The sequence below is a fragment of the Triticum aestivum genome, chromosome 7A (assembly GCF_018294505.1).
Source record: "Triticum aestivum cultivar Chinese Spring chromosome 7A, IWGSC CS RefSeq v2.1, whole genome shotgun sequence".
Taxonomy (NCBI): Eukaryota; Viridiplantae; Streptophyta; class Magnoliopsida; order Poales; family Poaceae; genus Triticum; species Triticum aestivum.
In genome coordinates this window covers 615,522,096-615,540,799 of record NC_057812.1, presented here as the reverse complement: position 1 = coordinate 615,540,799, position 18,704 = coordinate 615,522,096, and the positions used below count along the sequence as shown (strand labels likewise).

The 18,704-nt window shown below is 42.1% G+C and overlaps 1 protein-coding gene across 1 annotated transcript; it reads left to right on the top strand.

Moving 5' to 3' along the window:
* Window positions 1-1,921: 1,921 nt before the first annotated feature.
* Window positions 1,922-5,749, top strand: LOC123149144 (probable E3 ubiquitin-protein ligase BAH1-like 1). The gene is made up of 6 exons (XM_044568676.1): window positions 1,922-2,114; window positions 3,826-4,073; window positions 4,726-4,974; window positions 5,187-5,324; window positions 5,404-5,462; window positions 5,644-5,749. Exons 1-6 carry the CDS (start codon window positions 1,922-1,924, stop codon window positions 5,747-5,749), a joined length of 993 nt encoding a protein of 330 aa, XP_044424611.1.
* The last annotated feature ends 12,955 nt before the right edge of the window (window positions 5,750-18,704 follow it).

Genomic DNA, 18,704 nt, shown 5'->3' with positions numbered 1-18,704 from the left:
AGATGGGCCTCCACGGGCCAGATCCGGTGGATCCCTAGAGGTCCTCCGCAACCTAACCCTAGATTCCCCATCACCGTACACCAGACACCCTGCACACCACCACAGTTGACGCCGGCCATAACCTTGCTCGAGCACTCCCTGCCCCGCATCGGTGAGGACATCGTCTCCCGCTGCCCGAAGAAGATGTCACGCCACATATAAAGAAAGAGAGCAAAGCAATAAGTAGGACTTTTACGGACATTGGGTGCCTAAACATGGTCTGTCCTTCTTTTATCTATGTTCTAGATCCACCGATAACCTGATGTAACATTTTGTATGCTTTTTTTACTTCTCACAACTGCTCTTTCCACATTCCTGGATATCTGGTGCCAAATTGCTGCACCTCTCCCTCTAGAAATTCGTTCTAGTATAGCTACTAGGATCCGACGAAAACTGACGCCGACCGTGGGGACGTCACAATATCATATTGGTCCTAGTAAACATCATCATCATGAACTGGCGCCCTGTTTCTCTCAACGAGGAGTTTTTGATGTATGATCCAATTATCTGTTTTATCACGACGAGACTTCTATCGACATATGTGGCTCTAGCAATGTAGGATACTACCAAGTTTAAGGATGCACCAACAAGTTATTTCTCGTCCGATTACCATCCCTTATCCAGAATATGTCGGGCCTATAGCATGCATGTGTATCAACCAACCACTGTACCATGGTTCCGGCTAGCTGGAGCTCGATTCACCCCTTAATGACTCACCAGGTTTAGGCTCTCATGCCAGTATGACTTGTCAATCAAAATCCTTCCATGTTGGGGAATTCAACTCATGCCTCCCATGTGAATACTTGGGTCAGAGTTGAAGCCATCACCATTTTGGACATTTTCTTAGGAATGTGATATTTGCAAAGACGTTGTGAAGTCATAAAACATGGATTCATGTCTTGCATCATCAAATCTGACCTGAATAACCGCGCCAACAAAGTGGGGGGGAAGCGGACCATCATATGTGGCATCCATCTCCTTCTCATAGGCATCAAGGGTAGGCGGGGTGCTCGGATATTTTGAAGAAACCTTTAAACGGACGATCTTCATATATTCAGCGTCCCAACCGACAAACTAACTTCATTATCATTCTTTTCCATAGATATATGATGATTATTTATTAGTAGAAATACGCGTATCCGGAAAGGAAAGAAAATATTTGATAGATGAAGTACCTGGCTTAAAGTCCAAATTGTGCTGGAAATTTTTACGAAAAAAATTAATTTGGCTAATACTCCAACTACGATGCCCAGTACATGTGGCTACACCTAGATATTATGTTGTAAACTACATAATATATATAAGTATATGCTACTCTTTCTCATATTTGTACCATCTAGAATTCTTTACATAGTTTATCATGGATGGGCGTGCGATCATGGTCGAGTTACTGCCTTGGTATCTAGCTATTTCTGTTGCTCTTGTGAGTGATTTAAAAGTTTCATTGTCAGCTCCTTAGCTGTGTCTGTGCGCAAGCTTATCCATGCTCTCTAGTTAGCTTCGCCATATAAACTTCCTTTTATACTTGCCGCCATACATCTTGCTTTAATAAATAACTAACACAAGCATGCACATAACACTACATAATGTGCACATCGAAACACAACCGTTGACCTTGCAACAAGGGCCTGCCCATTCTTTCAAATACAACCTGGCGTTGACATTCAAATGCAAGGGCCTGCCTCTTCATTCAAATACAAGCTAGCGTTGACTTATCAAATACAAGGGCGCCTTTGTAGTTGGCTACTCATCCTAAATTCGGTCAAGCCGCTTAGCAGCAAGGTAATTAAATTATCCCTAATCGCTTGCCCTGCAGCAACTTCTCTTCTCGCTCCATTCCTGAAATCTCGATCTGGTGATGTTCTTGTCTTCCGTTGTAGCCATGAAGTTCGCCAAGGAGTACAAGAGATATATGCAGGGGATGAAGGAGGAACTGCCCACTTTGGGGCTGAAGCGTCTCAAACAAATGATTAAGAAATGCAACACTATTCCCTATTGCCCGCAGCTCCCCGGCGACGACACCACCATGGTCGTCACGGGGCATAGCCAGTGCACCGGGGCCGGCCACTGTTATGGTAATTGCTTTGTGCTTGTTATTTTCAACCAGTTCTCTATTGTTCTCCAGAAGGCCAGCTGTTCTTTGTAGAAAGATGGAAACCCCAGCCTCTCCGAACGACTAATGCACTTCATTCTTACAAAGTATATCAGTAGAAAGGGTTTGAAAAGCAAACTCTCGAAAATAGTTTGAGCGAACACAAATATGGATCACAAGATACACTTGTGTAGCACGCGTCCTATTGCTAGAGACCACCATCTATGCCGGTTGAACATAGTTTGTGCTACCATCTTCAAATACGTGCACCTAAAATACATAACATCCTACACCTTTGCATATGGATCCAGTGGGTAGCCATATGAATAAATTGCAAAAAAATAGCACAACATAGAGCATACACCCCGCCCGAATTTTCGGCTTCGGTTGTCCACTTATCTTGGATAACTAATTTTAAGACATGCTTTGATAAACTAGTAAGTGTGGGTCAATTGAAAGCCCGGTGCACAATCTCCACATGAGTCGTTTCTCCCTCATGGCAATAACATCACTTCTGGTTTCCGTTATAGTAGTCGATCCTTTTTTTAGATCCTTAACAAGGTTATCTTTCGTTAAGCTTATCCCTAAATACCAAGTAAATTAGTGATCCGTCTAAGTTTGTGAAATCAGTAATTAATGCCCTAAGGGAGTAAAGGGCTTGAAAAAAAAGATAGTTATCCTCTAGCCCTAAGGGAGTAAAGGGCAGCCCCGGTGCATGTAGCTCCCGCTTGCGCAGGGTCCGGGGAAGGGTCCGACCACTTTGGGTCTATTGTACGCACCCTTTCCCTATATTTATGCAAGAGGCTGTTTCCACGACTTGAACCCGTGACCTCTTGGTCACAAGGCAACAGCTATACCACTGCGCCAAGGCTTATCTTGTGAAAACATGCATTGTTCCATTTTGAGAGATATCATTTAAGTTTGCACATCCTACATATGTGGTGATATTATAGGATAGAGGTAGACAATGTAGGGTCCTCCTTGATTTATAGAAAATGTGAAGAAAATAATAAGAATGAGGAATTATTTTCTTGGTGCCATTATCCATCAAAATTGGATTCATAGTAATTAATGGTGCAAAGAAGAAACAAGAACAATTTTATTTTGATCTCCGATTCAAAGAGAAATGCCATATCTGTACAATCCACTTAAACCTCTTTCTAGATTTTGTGTGTGCAGAGAATAAGATGAAGGTGTTCATTGCCAAAATAAAATTATCATTTGCTTATTCTTTTACCCGAAAAGAGGGTAGATTCCCGGCCTCTATGTCGGCTATACATGCAGCCATTCTGTTGCAAAATATTAAGGTATTATATAAGGAGTAGCAAAAAATGGAAGTACAGGGGAACCACAGCTCGACGGGACTACAACAACCACAATAGAGATTACATGCTACCCATAGTAGAGATGACATACTACACCTCATGTCTCACAAGTTTACTTTTGTATGTTCTTTGCATTAATGTGAACACCTTTGTTATGACTCCTTTGTATTTATTTTCCATTTTCATGAATCAAACACCTAAGTCTACAAAGTTCATGCATTCTTCATACGAATCAAACACCTTAGTCGTGCACATGCATTTATACTTGTTTTCCTATCTATATGTTCCTGAATATTTAAAGAGTTATTAATGAAGGTATAGGCTACATGGCCCATGATCAATATTTGACACTAGCTATTGCATGTGCAGTACGTGATGAGAGTTTCTTTCCATCCCTTGCCAATGAGCTGTCAACAATCGTTTGCTGCTTCAATGAAAGGGTCGAAAAGTTACTTAAATTGCATGTAGCATCCACGGGATTGAGGAAGTACTTCATGTGGTTCACAAACAGGTCTCAAAGGACTGATGAGGCACTAGTACGGCAAGGAAAAGACCTAGTTACCTATGCTATTGTAAATGCTGTAGCCATGAGGAAAATCACAAAGAAGTATGACAAGGCATGGCCCCTAACTCAATAATTCGGTTTTCCTGCGCTACATATATATGTTTTCTAAAGAAAAGCAAGCAGTTTTAAGATGGTCTCTTTTACCTCATCTTTTCACATGGAAGGTAAGAGTGTATAATAGATCTGAGCCGTTGATTTCATTAGGTAGTGGTCTGAGTAACTCCTACTTTCTTACCTCCCATGTGAAAAGAGGAGGTAAGACGGACATGTTAAAATTACTCAGTGTTGTCGATGAAGGGAAATTGACAGATGGATGACTAATAAGTCATAATACTTGGTTGTGAACACTCTATTTATCTATCCGAAGGTGCAAAAAGGCCAAAGGCCCCCAGGGCCTAGACCCAGGTCATGGCCCTAGAATCCTTCATTGACTGTAGCACTTCTGCTACTGTTCAACATTGTTCATCATGTTTGGCTCAGGCCGGATCCAATCCAGGCTGCGCCCCTGTATGTCTCTTTATTTGAAGATGCACACCATACAGTATTAGTCTCATCAATATTGTTGGTGTGAAATGGTGATTACTGCGGCAACATTACCATCTACTGTCCCTGCTTTGATAATTAGATAGTCACAAGCAACTACATAATGATAAATCATTTTCTTAATGGCATAATGATAGCATCTAACACAAAAAAACTTGCAGAAATGTTGCTCGAAACAAGGGCAATCTTTCAGAACTGAAGCGCGGAGGCTGCACATCGAGATACTTGAATCCCCGTGGCTGCACGAGCTCATGGCTTTGTACATCAACTTGAGGTGGAACAACACCGTTTCAATGGAGCTCTTAGTGGACCTCTCCCTCACATTCGGCGATGAGGATAAGCCGACGCTCTCTTGTAGCCTCTTGGATTCCTTGCGGGTCGACATCGACTTAACCTGTTCAATCTGCTTGGTAAGTTATGGATATAAATGCTCTCACATGCTAGCCTCTGACTTGGCGGTCCGATACGTGACCCACGTGTCAACAACTATTTTAGAGGGTAGTACTGCAGAGGAGAGTACGTGAGCTATACATTTTCGGCCCTTTTATTAAAGCTTTTTGTGAAAACTCGGACTGCTGAAGAGAGTGGATGATATAACTCAATAAGATGTTTGGTTTTGCAGGACACAGTGTTCGATGCAGTTTCTCTTTCATGTGGCCACATCTTCTGCTACCTGTGTTGCAGCGCTGCAGCCTCTGTGACAGTTGTTGATGGACTCGAGTCTGCAGATCCCGGATCAAAATGCCCGATTTGTCGCCGGGTAAATCTATCAAATTTTTGCTCAATATTTTCTACCAAGGTCACCTGATCAGAAACGTATATCTTTGGCTCTGCTTTAGGCCGGTGTCTTTCCTAACGCTCTGCGGCTGAATCAGCTCAACATTCTGCTTAGAAACAGGTAATAATTAATTAAGTGAATTTGAGAAAAAAATAAAGGGGATAATAGTCTTCTCTCTCTCTCTCTCTCTCTCTCTCTCTCACACACACACACACACACAAACGTGTGCACTATTTTTTACGTAGAAACCCTTCTTTCAGTTGACATTGCTGATCAGTGAAATACTTCTGCCTTCCTACAGTTGCCCGGAGTACTGGGAGAAGAGGATGCAAACCGAGCGTGTTGAGCGTGTTCGCTTGGCCAAGGAACATTGGGAAAGACAGTGCAGAGCCTTCACGAGCATATGATTGTACGAGACAACTCGGGTGTCCTGGCTTCTGTCTGTTATTTTTATCAGTTAGGTTGCCTATATGATAAAGTTTATTCAGGGATGCCTTCCTCGCGTGGTGTCAACTTTAGCAGTACTAAGACTTCGTTTGGCATTCAAGTGGATTGTAAATAAAAATCTTGTTATATATCAAACTGTTTTTGGATAATCGAATGCTTTGCCCGATTATCAATCCAGCTTCCTTTGAAGATTAAGATCTTTCTATGACAATGGATCCGCAGGCGCATCCCCTTCTGGGGTCGAGGTTCTCAAGCGCAACGGCCCCGGTGATGGTAATTGCCCCTTGTGCGATACGGCGGAGGAATCCAACCACATTTTCTTTACATGTGCGACCGCCTAATTTTTTTTTGAAGTTGCTTCCGTGAAGTAGTTGGTGGAGGATGGTGCCACACCGACTTCACTGAAATCTTCTCGGAACTGCAAGCTTCTATGTTGGGACACCACCACATTAGGTAGCTGGATATCGGAGTCCTCATTTGGACACTCTAGATGATTCATAATAAACTTGTGATTGAGCGTGCTACCTTGCGATAACCTATTGATGTCATTTACAAACTATACGGTTACCTGCAGCTGTGGAAGCCGCTTAGTCAAGGACCGGAGCGGAGCACCATCGACCTCATCACTACCGGTCTCCGCTCCCTGGTGTCTCGCCTATCGCAATTTGCTACAGCCGGCATCACATCCTGCTACAGCCCAGGCGCGCGCCCCTGCAGCACCACCATTTAATGCACTCCGTCCATCCATCTAGCTCCACGCCGACCAGCAAACCTCCACCCCTGGAAGCTGCAACCAGCTAAGCCATAAGCTACAACCGTCATCGAATTTTGCTACTACCGGTGACAGGTTTGCTATATCCATCAAGGCGGAGCTGCGACCTACTGGGGCAGTGGCTTTTTTTGTTGGAACCGTCCTCAGATTTAGCTACTACTAGCGAGGGATTTTGCTACATCCATCATGGCGGAGCCGCGACCGGTGACGGGACAAGATGAATTGTTGCAACCATCATTGTATTTTGTTACTACCGGCAAGGGATTTTGCTACATCCATCATGGCGGAGCCGTGACCTGCGACGGCGGCGACGACGAATTGCTGCAACCGTCGTTCTTTTCTGCTATGATTGACGATCTTTTCTGGTACATGCATGAACGGCGTTGACATTCTCAGCGGAGTCCATGTATAGCGTGTTAATTCTGTCTGATGTGCCAGGTGATAATAATAAGAAGATCTGAAAGATGAAGATACCTCTTAAGACTAAAATCTTTGCATGGTATCTTTGTCGCGGGGTTATTCTTACTAAAAATAACCTTATTAAGAGGAACTGGCATGGAAGTCTGCAATATGTTTCTTTTGTCATCATGATGAGACAATAAAACATTTATTCTTGCAATGTAAATTGGCTCATTCTATATGGTCAGTCATCTAAATAGCTTCTGGCTTGTATCCGAAGTATTGCTAATGTATTTGGCAACTGGTTACATGGGATTGACCATAGGTTTAGAACTCTTCTCATGGTGGGAGCGCTTACTATTATTTGGTCGTTTTGGTTATGTAAAAATTATACTGGTTTTAATGATAAAAATACTTCTCTGATGCAGGTTAGCTATAGATGTATCGAAACTCTCTGTTTATGGTCATCTCTACAACATGTGGAGAATCGACAATAGCGGAGACAAGGAGGGGCGAGCAGGGGCCTGGCCCCCCTAACGGTTGAGCATTGCTGTATACTACCTCATTTTCTGTTTATAGAGCTCAATTCGAAAATCTCACCAACCAAGGTAGATAATGAGTGGTGAAACAATTTTTATAGTTTGCAAAACCACTCAATTAATGCGTTTGTTTTCTTAAAAAAATTGTGTTTACTCATGCATTAATTACAATGCATGCATGCATAAACTACATGCATTGGTCAATTTTCTCTTAATACTTGCATGCAATGACTTATTGCACCTTGAAATCTGAACATATCATGAGGAACAACCAAATTGAGACTTACAAAATGAAAAAACTAAAAATTTAAGATAAGCTCTATGAAGCGAAAAGGAGGAGGTAACTACGATAAAAATGCATGTATCCCCACGTATATACATACTCGCCCACGATAAAAATGAATCGGAAATGGAGATAAGGATGAACGGGGTAAAGCCTTATCTGTAAAGATGAAGAGAGGTGCGGTATCTTTTGTAAAATTGTCATAGTTTGCTTTTTATCCGTCATATATTGATTGGACGGTCTATATTATAAGATGGCAGGTACATCATCATTACCAACTCAGTTTTTATAAAAGTAGAGATTAGAAAAAGAAATAGGCCCAAGTGAAGCCCACTAGCGGCCAGGATTTGTAAGTTGCATGTGAGTCTCCAGGCCTGGGCGTTGCGTTCCCATGTGATTAGCTTGTATTTCCTTCATTCTTAAATATTTGGTTTTTTAGAGATTTCAAATGGATTACCACAATACGGATGTATATAGACATATTTTAGAGTGTAGATTCACTCATTTTGCTTTGTGTGTAGTCACTTGTTGAAATCTCTAAAAAGACAAATAGTTAGAAAGGGAGGGAGTATGTGGATTAGTACGCAGAAAGTAATCGCCACCGTTCCGTGCCAAATTATCTTCTATGAGTTCCTTTTTGTGATTGGAATTTTCCTATGTAGAATTCATCCAATATAGCTAATTGTAGATTGTAATTCAGCAGCTATGAAGAGAAAAGCGTAGCCAAACCCTGCTAAGCTTAATTAATTTTAGGGTATATCCGAGGGACCATGTCAGTCCAGAAGTGCCCCCAATCACTAGATACTAATTTATCTTTTAAGCATCGCCAAATGGGAGACGACTTACTTTAGTATTGCATGAGAACATACGTTGAAAAAAAAGCAGGTAAGTTCTCTTCCAATGAAATTATTAAAATTTTCATTCATTTATAGAGGTAAATATGAACTCATGCAACTGTATAGATGCTTTGTAGTGTTTGCTTCATATTACATTACATTATTTTTTGGTCTAGAAATTTTTTATGAACTTCACTTGCCCCCCCCCCCCCCCTCCTCTATATCCAAATCCTGGCTCCGTCCAGACATGTTTACGGATGTGTGTACATGATTGGAGGCTATGACAAGGGATACTTTACCCAATATGGATGGCAGCTTGATCTTATGATTAGACCCCCCCCCCCCCTCCCCCTCTCCGCTTTAGGCTTTATACTGACTCTACATGTCTCTTTGTATTTCACTTTTCTTATTTTTCGTTTCTATGAAAGACCTTGTTTGACTGTGTGTATCTTAGTTATGCAGAGGATGGGTGTAATGTTTAAATCATTTAAGTAATAAAGCACCCATTTTCAAAAAATGAACGGCGTCGTCTCTTGACCGTCGCTCATGCAACCCCGTGCAGCGAGCTTCGACGGTGCATCACGGTGCTACGGCGAGCTGCCGCCATTGCCACTGGAGCTGCCACCGCGGGTGCACGTGGTTACATGCGTGGAGCCGCGAGAAACGTAGGCAGCAACCAGCGGCAAGGGCAGCTAGAGACGATGAGGGTGGCCGTGCTTCAGGTTGGTCGCACTCGCTTGCCCAATAGGATGGCTTTATGTATCTGGCTCTGCCGGTGCGTAGTGACCGGCTGAAAGTTTGGCCGGTGTCTTGGTTGTCTTCACATCATAGCTACACCTCTTGATCGGTTTAAAACCAAAAAGGGATATCACTAGGGGGCTTGGTTGTCTTCACACCATAGCCACACCTCTTGATAGGCTTAAAGCCAAAAGGAAATTATGTGGAACCAAACAGAGTATGTTGCATCAAGCACAACTCAAACATAGGTAACCACTGAGCACAGCTCAAATATTACCTGGGGGCTCCTTGCTTCTCAAAGAACAACGAGCTTGCGCCCTTGTAATAGGCTATCAAGCCAGGCTTGGAAGCCAGGTGTATTCACCTAAAACCCCGGGTTATCCTGCCTCTTTAAGTAAGCCACTCCGTCTAGGTAAACCTAGTATTACCCATCGAACGTTTGACAAGTCAATCTCATGGACCCTGAACTTGTCAAAGTTAAAACGGTGATTGGTTAAAGATTGAGATCCATCTTAAAAGGCTTTGCAAAATGGTTTAATTCAGCGGCCTGGCAGCCCATGAAAAGTCTCGATTTAGGGCCTGGCAGCCCATGAAAAGCCTTGTATATTTCCTTTTTGATTTGCTGTTTTTAATATTTTTTGATAAGGGATTTATGAATATTTCTAATAAGCCGGTGTTTATTACAACTTGGCATGGCTTTCAACGCTCAGTTGTTAGTACATAATCAGTTCTAAACCGGCAGCAAATTGCTCCGGTCTGGTTTTGGCTACAGGTCACCAGCATTATACGAACAAATCAGCGGCTATTATAGCCCGGCTTGGTTTTTATATGAATCGGCAAGAGAGCAAGGAGTCATCAACACTCCGGATTGGTGTTTTTCACCCTTACTATACAAACAGTTGGTCAGCCAACAAGGTATGTGTTATGTATCACCTATTTTTACAAATCTTGGTTGTCCATCCAAGTTATGTATATATTTTTTGGGCATTATGACCCATCCAGTGGTAAACCACTAGGACACTTTCAAAGTTCTTATATGCAGGAACACAAATCATAATGGACTATGCATAAATAGATCCCAAAGGCAGAACAAGTTTTCAGGTATCAAGCAAAACAAACATGCTCGATGGCATGACAGATAAAGGTGTTCATGCTATCCTATTACAAGGTGCTTTAAATAGCCCAAATTAAATAATTGTTTTCAAAGAGTGGAAGACTGCAACTGGTAAACCGACCACCGGTTTAGGATTCCTCATTGGGACGGCTTGAAGATTGAGGGTCATCTTGCGCGGTCACATTCTCTTCATCCCTCCCCATACGCTGGAAATCAACCGTTGACCAATCGATTCCGGTTAAGGCTTGAAAAACGGCCTCTTCATGGATAAGATTGGAGGGGCCAATGTCAGGAGCGTAAGTATGCTTACGGATTGGTGGCACAAGATCTTCAACATTATGGATCAACGCGGGCTATCTTTTTCCCTCAGCATCATAAACCGGTTGAAAATGAGATAGATCCGTGTCCTCTGCCAGTTTGCTTGCTATTGGTCGCATCTCCTCCTTTGTCAGCCTTAGGAGATCGTCGTTATTGAAATCTGAGCCATCTTCTTTCACACCAGGATACCCTTTGATGATATATGCCGGTTCAAGATCCGGAATCCATGCCTTGGCCCGGATTAGCACGGTCAGCGCTCCTGATCTTGCGGGTGATCACTTCAGTTCATTAATCCGGGCAGGTAGCATGGCCAGCTTTTTAATAGTTTCTTTTATCAGCGATGTGATGACCCACAAGTATAGGGGATCTATCGTAGTCCTTTTGATAAGTAAGCGTGTCGAACCCCACGAGGAGCAGAAGGAAATGATAAGCGGTTTCCAGCAAGGTATTCTCTGCAAGTACTGAAACAAGTGGTAACAGATAGTTTTGTGATACCATAATTTGTAACAAGCAACAAGTAACAAAAGTAAATAAAGTGCAGCAAGGTGGCCCAATCCTTTTTGTAGCAAAGGACAAGTCTGGACAAACTCTTATATAGAGAAAAGCACTCCCGAGGACACATGGGAATATCGTCAAGCTAGTTTTTATCACGCTCATATGATTCGTGTTCGATACTTTGTTAATTTGGTACGTGGGTGGACTGGTGCTTGGGTGCTACCCTTACTTGGACAAGCATCCCACTTATGATTAACCTCTATTGCAAGCATCCGCAACTACAACAAAAGTATTAAGGTAAACCTAACCATAGCATGAAACATATGGATCCAAATCAGCCCCTTACGAAGCAACGCATAAACTAGGGTTTAAGCTTCTGTCACTCTAGCAACCCATCATCTACTTATTACTTCCCAATGCCTTCCTCTAGGCCCAGATAATGGTGAAGTGTCATGTAGTCGACGTTCACATAACACCACTAGAGGAGAGACAATATACATCTCATCAAAATATCGAACGAATACCAAATTCACATGACTACTAATAGCAAGACTTCTCCCATGTCCTCAGGAACAAATGTAACTACTCACAGAGCATATTCATGTTCATAATCAGAGGGGTATTAATATGCATATAGGATGTGAGCATATGATCTTCCACCAAATAAACCAACTAGCATCAACTACAAGGAGTAATTAACACTACTAGCAACCTACTAGTACCAATCCCGGACTTGGAGACAAGAATTGGATACAAGAGATGAACTAGGGTTTTGAGAGGAGATGGTGCTGATGAAGATGTTGATGGAGATTTCCCTCTCCCGATGAGAGGAGCGTTGGTGATGATGATGGCGATGATTTCCCCCTCCCGTAGGGAAGTTTCCCCGGCAGAATAGCTCTGCCGAAGCCCTAGATTGGTTCCACCTCGTGGCGGCGGAGTTTCGTCCGAGAAGATGGCTTCTTATTTTTTTTCTCATCGAAAGACTCCATATAGCATAAGATGACCACCGGAGGGCCACCAGGGGGCCCACGAGGTAGGGGGCGCGCGCCCCACCCTCGTGGGCAGGGTGTGGCCCCCCTGGTGAACTTCTTGCGCTTAGTATTTTTTATATATTCTGAAAACGTGTTTCGTGAAATTTCAGAACTTTTGGAGCTGTGCAGAATAGGTCTCTAATATTTGCTCATTTTCCAGCCCAGAATCCCAGCTGCCGACATTCTCCCTCTTTATGTAAACCTTGTAAAATAAGAGAGAATAGGCATAAGTATTGTGACATAATGTGTAATAACAACCCATAATGCAATAAATATCGATATAAAAGCATGGTGCAAAATGGACGTATCAACTCCCCCAAGCTTAGACCTCGCTTGTCCTCAAGCGAAAGCCGAAATCAAAAAATTATGTCCACATGTTTAGAGATAGAGGTGTCGATAAAAATAAAATACGGACATGAGGGCATCATGATCATTCTTAAAACAGCAACTTATATAATTCTTGTTGTATGATCTCTTATGCTAGAGTAGTAATTCAATCACAATTTCAAGTATGAATCGTAAACTTCATTGAAAACTAACAAACTATAATCTCAGTCATTTGAGCAATTGCAACTTATCATAACATAGGAAAGAGTCAATATATAAGAGCTTTTCAACAAATCCACATACTCAGCTATCATATAGTCTTTCACAATTGCTGACACTCACGCAATACTTACGGGTATGGAGTTTTAATCAGACACAAAGAAAGATAGGGGCTTATAGTTTTGCCTCCCAACGTTTTACCTCAAGGGTAATGTCAACAATAATAGTTCATGAAAACTCACATCCAATTAGCCATATATACCAGGATCTTTCCAACATACTGTGATTGCCAAAGGATAAAATGTAAAAAGGATGGGTGAAGATCATCATGACTCTTATGAAATGTAGGAGATAGAAGGAAAAGATAGGCCCTTCGCAGAGGGAAGCAGAGGTTGTCATGCGCTTTTATAGTTGGATGCACAAAATCTTAATGCGAAAGAACGTCACTTTATATTGCCACTTGTGATATGGACCTTTATTATGCAATCTGTCACTTTTATTTCTTCCATATCACACGATCGTATAAAGCTTATTTCTCCCACACTAATAAGTCATACATATTTAGAGAGCAATTTTTATTGCTTGCACCGATGACAACTTACTTGGAGGATCTTACTCAATCCATAGGTAGGTATGGTGGACTCTCATGGAAAAACTGGTTTTAAGGGTATTTGGAAGCACAAGTAGTATCTCTACTTGGTGCAAGGAATTTGGTTAGCACGAGGGGGAAAGGCAAGCTCAATCATGTTGGATGATCCATGACAATATAATTTATCTCAGATGTAAGAAAACATAACCCATTACGTTGTCTTCCTTGTCCAACGTCAACTCTTTAGCATGTCATATTTTAATGAGTGCTCACAATCATAAAAGATGTCCAAGATTGTATACTTATATGTGAAGACCTCTCTTTCTTAATTACTTCATATTAATTGCAACGATGACCAAAACTATGTTTGTCAACTCTCAACAACTTTTATTCATCATACTCTTTCTATGTGAGCTCATTACTCTCCATAAGATCCATATGATCTCTTTTATTTTTTTATACTCTTTCTCTTTTCTTTTATTCACTTAGGATCATGGCAAAATAATCAAGCCCTTGACTCAACACTAATATTTATTATATATAGCTCATGGACTCTATTACATAGAGGGATCATAAAGCAAAACTCAAAACTGGATCATGCCATAAACTTTATTCTACTACATCAAGATATTATCAAAAAGATCGAACTAAGAAAAATAGTAAAGATAAAAGTGATGGTGATACGATACCGGGGCACTCCCCCAAGCTTGGCAGTTGCCAAGGGAAGTACCCATACCCATGTGATTATGTCTCCTTTGTTGGTGAAGAAGGTGGTGGTTTTGTTGATGGCGTAGGCTTGTCGTCCTTCTTCCAGGGCATAGGCTCACCATCATAGAAGGATGATCGAGTCTCCTGAAACCTCAAATCTGCAGCCAAACTCATCCTCTTGAATCTATATTCATACCCACAGTTTTGATTTTGCAGGTCATAAATCTGGGCTTGGAGGTGCTTGATTTTCTCATGAAGCTTGAAGATGGCCTCCCCAATGTCCTTGACGTCCAGCTTGTGGTTGTTGGTGAACTCCATGATCATAATGTGATTGGAATCAAGTCCATGCTCCACCATCTCCTGACACTTGAAAACTTCTTGCTCCAATGCCTCGAGCCTTGCCTCCGTGCTTCCGGTCTTCCTTGGTCCCTCAGCATCGCGGATGTGCTACAACCCCTCATGCATCTCAATGGTTTGAGGGTGTTGTAGCACTTCTGCGAGGTAGGGGTTGATGACCTTCTCGAAGAACTGGTCCTTGGGGGCACTTGAAGATGACATGACGACCTGGATCTATAGGAAAAATAGCTCGAAACAAAGACAGGAGATTTTTGCGTGATACGGAGGTCAAAACCCCCGGGAGATTATATAATGAATTTTTACCGACCAAAATACGTGGCGTGCAAAAAAACGGAGTCCGGAAAGCGCACGAGGTGCCCACGAGGTAGGGGGCGCGCCCAGGGGGGTAGGGCGCGCCCTTGATAACCCACAAGTATCGGGGATCGCAACAGTTTTCGAGGGTAGAGTATTCAACCCAAATTTGTTGATTCGACACAAGGGGAGCCAAAGAATATTCTCAAGTATTAGCAGCTGAGTTGTCAATTCAACCACACCTGGAAACTTAGTATCTGCAGCAAAGTGTTTAGTAGCAAAGTAATATGATAGTGGTGATAACGGTAACAAAGTAAAGACAGCAAAAGTGATATTTTTGGTATTTTTGTAGTGATTGTAACAGTAGCAACGGAAAAGTAAATAAGCGTAAACCAGTATATGGAAAACTCGTAGGCACCGGATCAATGATGGATAATTATGCCGGATATGGTTCATCATGTAACAGTCATAACATAGGGTGACACAGAACTAGCTCCAGTTCATCAATATAATGTAGGCATGTATTCCGTAAATAGTCATACGTGCTTATGGAAAAGAACTTGCATGACATCTTTTGTCCTACCCTCCCGTGGCAGCGGGGTCCTATTGGAAACTAAGGGATATTAAGGCCTCCTTTTAATAGAGAACCGGAACAAAGCATTAACACATAGTGAATACATGAACTCCTCAAACTATGGTCATCACCAGGAGTGGTCCCGATTATTGTCACTTCGGGGTTGCCGGATCATAACACATAGTAGGTGACTATAGACTTGCAAGACAGGATCTAGAACTCACATATATTCATGAAAACATAATAGGTTTAGATCTGAAATCATGGCACTCGGGCCCTAGTGACAAGCATTAAGCATAGCAAAGTCATAGCAACATCAATCTCAGAACATAGTGGATACTAGGGATCAAACCCTAACAAAACTAACTCGATTACATGATAAATCTCATCCAACCCATCACCGTCCAGCAAGCCTACGATGCAATTACTCATGCACGGCGGTGAGTATCATGAAATTGGTGATGGAGGATGGTTGATGATGACGATGGCGACGAATCCCCCTCTCCGGAGCCCCGAACGAACTCCAGATCAGCCCTCCCGAGAGAGATTAGGGCTTGGCGGCGGCTCCATATCGTAAAACGCGATGAAACTTTCTCTCTGATTTTTTTCTCCTCGAAAGCCAGTATATGGAGTTGGAGTTGGCGTCGGAGGGCCACCAGGGGGCCCACGAGGTAGGGGGCCACGCCCAGGGGGGAGGGGTGCGCCCTCCACCCTCGTGGATAGGGTGTGGGCCCCCTGGTCTTCATCTTTGGCGAGGATTTTTTATTATTTATTCTAAGATATTCCGTGGAGTTTCAGGTCATTCCGAGAACTTTTGTTTTCTGCACATAAAACAACACCATGGCAATTCTGCTGAAAACAGCGTCAGTCCGGGTTAGTTCCATTCAAATCATACAAGTTAGAGTCCAAAACAAGGGCAAAAGTGTTTGGAAAAGTAGATACGATGGAGACGTATCAACTCCCCCAAGCTTAAACCCTTGCTTGTCCTCAAGCAATTCAGTTGACAAACTAAAAGAGAAAAAGAAAAACTTTTACAAACTCTGTTTGCTCTTGTTGTTGTAAACATGAAAAGCCAGCATTCAAGTTTCAGCAATTATTATGAAGTAACCATACTCACAATAACACGTAGGTCTCACAATTACTCATATCAATAGCATAATCAGCTAGCGAGCCATAATAATAAAACTCGGATGACGACACTTTCTCTCAAAATAATCATAACATGATATAACAAAATGGTATCTCGCTAGCCCTTTCTGAGACCGCAAAACATAAATACAGAGCACCTTTAAAGATCAAGGACTGACTAAACATTGTAATTCATGGTAAAAGAGATCCAGTCAAGTCATACCCAATATAAACCAATCATAATGAATGCAAACGACAGTGTGCTCTCCAGTGGGTGCTTTTTAATAAGGGTGATGACTCAACATAAAAGTAAATAGATAGGCCCTTCGCAGAGGGAAGCAGGGATTTGTAGAGGTGCCAGAGCTCGATTTTTGAAATAGAGATAAATAATATTTTGAGCGGCATACTTTCACTGTCAACGTAACAACTATGAGATGGCTGTATCTTCCATACTACATGCATTATAGGCAGTTCCCAAACAGAATGGTAAAGGTTTATACTCCCCCTCCTCCACAAGCATCAATCCATGGCTTGCTCGAAACAACGAGTGCCTCCAACATTCAACGGGTCCCAGGGGGAGTTTTGTTTAATTGTTTTGATTTGCTTTGATCTTTTTGGATCATGGGACTGGGCATCCCGGTTACCGTCCCTTTCTCGTGAATGAGGAGCGGAGTCCACTCCTCTTGAGAATAGCCCACCTAGCATGGAAGATATAGGCAGCCATAGTTGCACATGAGCTGCTCGAGCATACAAAACAGAATTTCATTGGAAGGTTTGGAGTTTGGCACATACAAATTTACTTGGAACGGCAGGTAGATACCACATATAGGAAGGTATAGTGGACTCATATGGAACAACTTTGGGGTTTAAGGAGTTTGGATGCACAAGCAGTATTCCCGCTTAGTACAGGTGAAGGCTAGCAAAAGACTGGGAAGCGACCAACTGAGAGAGCGACAACAGTCGTAAACAGGCATTAAAATTAATTCACACCGAATATAAGCATGAGTAGGATATAATCCACCATGAACATAAATATCATGAAGGCTATGTTGATTTGATTCAACTACACGCGTGAACATGTGCCAAGTCGAGTCACTCAATTCATTTAAAGGAGGATACCATCCTATCATACCACATCATAATCATCTCAATAGCATGTTGGCACGCAAGGTTAACCATTATAACTCATAGCTAATCAAGCATGGCACAAGCAACTATAATCTCTAAATGTCATTGTAAATATGTTTACTTCATAATAGCTGAATCAGGAACGATGAATCATCATATTTACAAAAACAAGAAGGTCGAGTTCATACCAGCTTTTCTCATCCCAATGAGTCCATCATATATCATCATTATTGCCTTTCACTTGCACGACCGAACGGTGTGTATAATAATAAGAGTGCACGTGCATTGGACTAAGCTTGAATCTGCAAGCATTCAACTCAAGAGAGAAGACAAGTAATATGGGCTCTAAGTTAAATAAACAATCATGCATATAAGAGCCACTAAGCATTTTCAATATAGTCTTCTCGACCCCCAAAGAAAGGAAAAGAAAAAATAAAAACTATTTACACGGGAAAGCTCCCAACAAGCAAAAGAAGGACGGGAAATAATTTTGGGTTTTATTTTTAATTCTACTACAAGCACGGAAAGTAGACTAACACTAATTTTTTTCTTAAGGTTTATCAAACACGCAAGAAGAAAGCTAGAAAAATAAATTTAAACTAACATGGATATTACAGTGAAAGAGTATGAGCACCGACATCTAGCAATGAGTGTGAACATGAATGTAATGTCGGTGGGAAATACGTACTCCCCCAAGCTTAGGCTTTTGTCCTAAGTTGGTCTATTGCCAGGGATAACCTGGCTGATATCCGTAGGTGAAGCTGGGGTCGTACTGCGATGAAGAATAGTTGGGATCATAATGTGATGAAGAGGACTCTGACTGCCACTGGCTGGCAACCGCCTCAGGATCCCAAGAATAAACAGACATTCGTGGAGGCTCCGGTTCCAAGGCTGGTGCAGGATTCCGATAGGCTTGAACAGCCGCCCACGGAACAATGTAAGTACATGCAGACAAGTTAAACAAAGAGGGAGCAGGCAAAGTAATAGTCTCAGGGTGATGTTTATCAAAGTACAATTTATATTTAAGTGCCCTTTCGCGATTCTTAACAAGAAAATCATGTGCTACCAT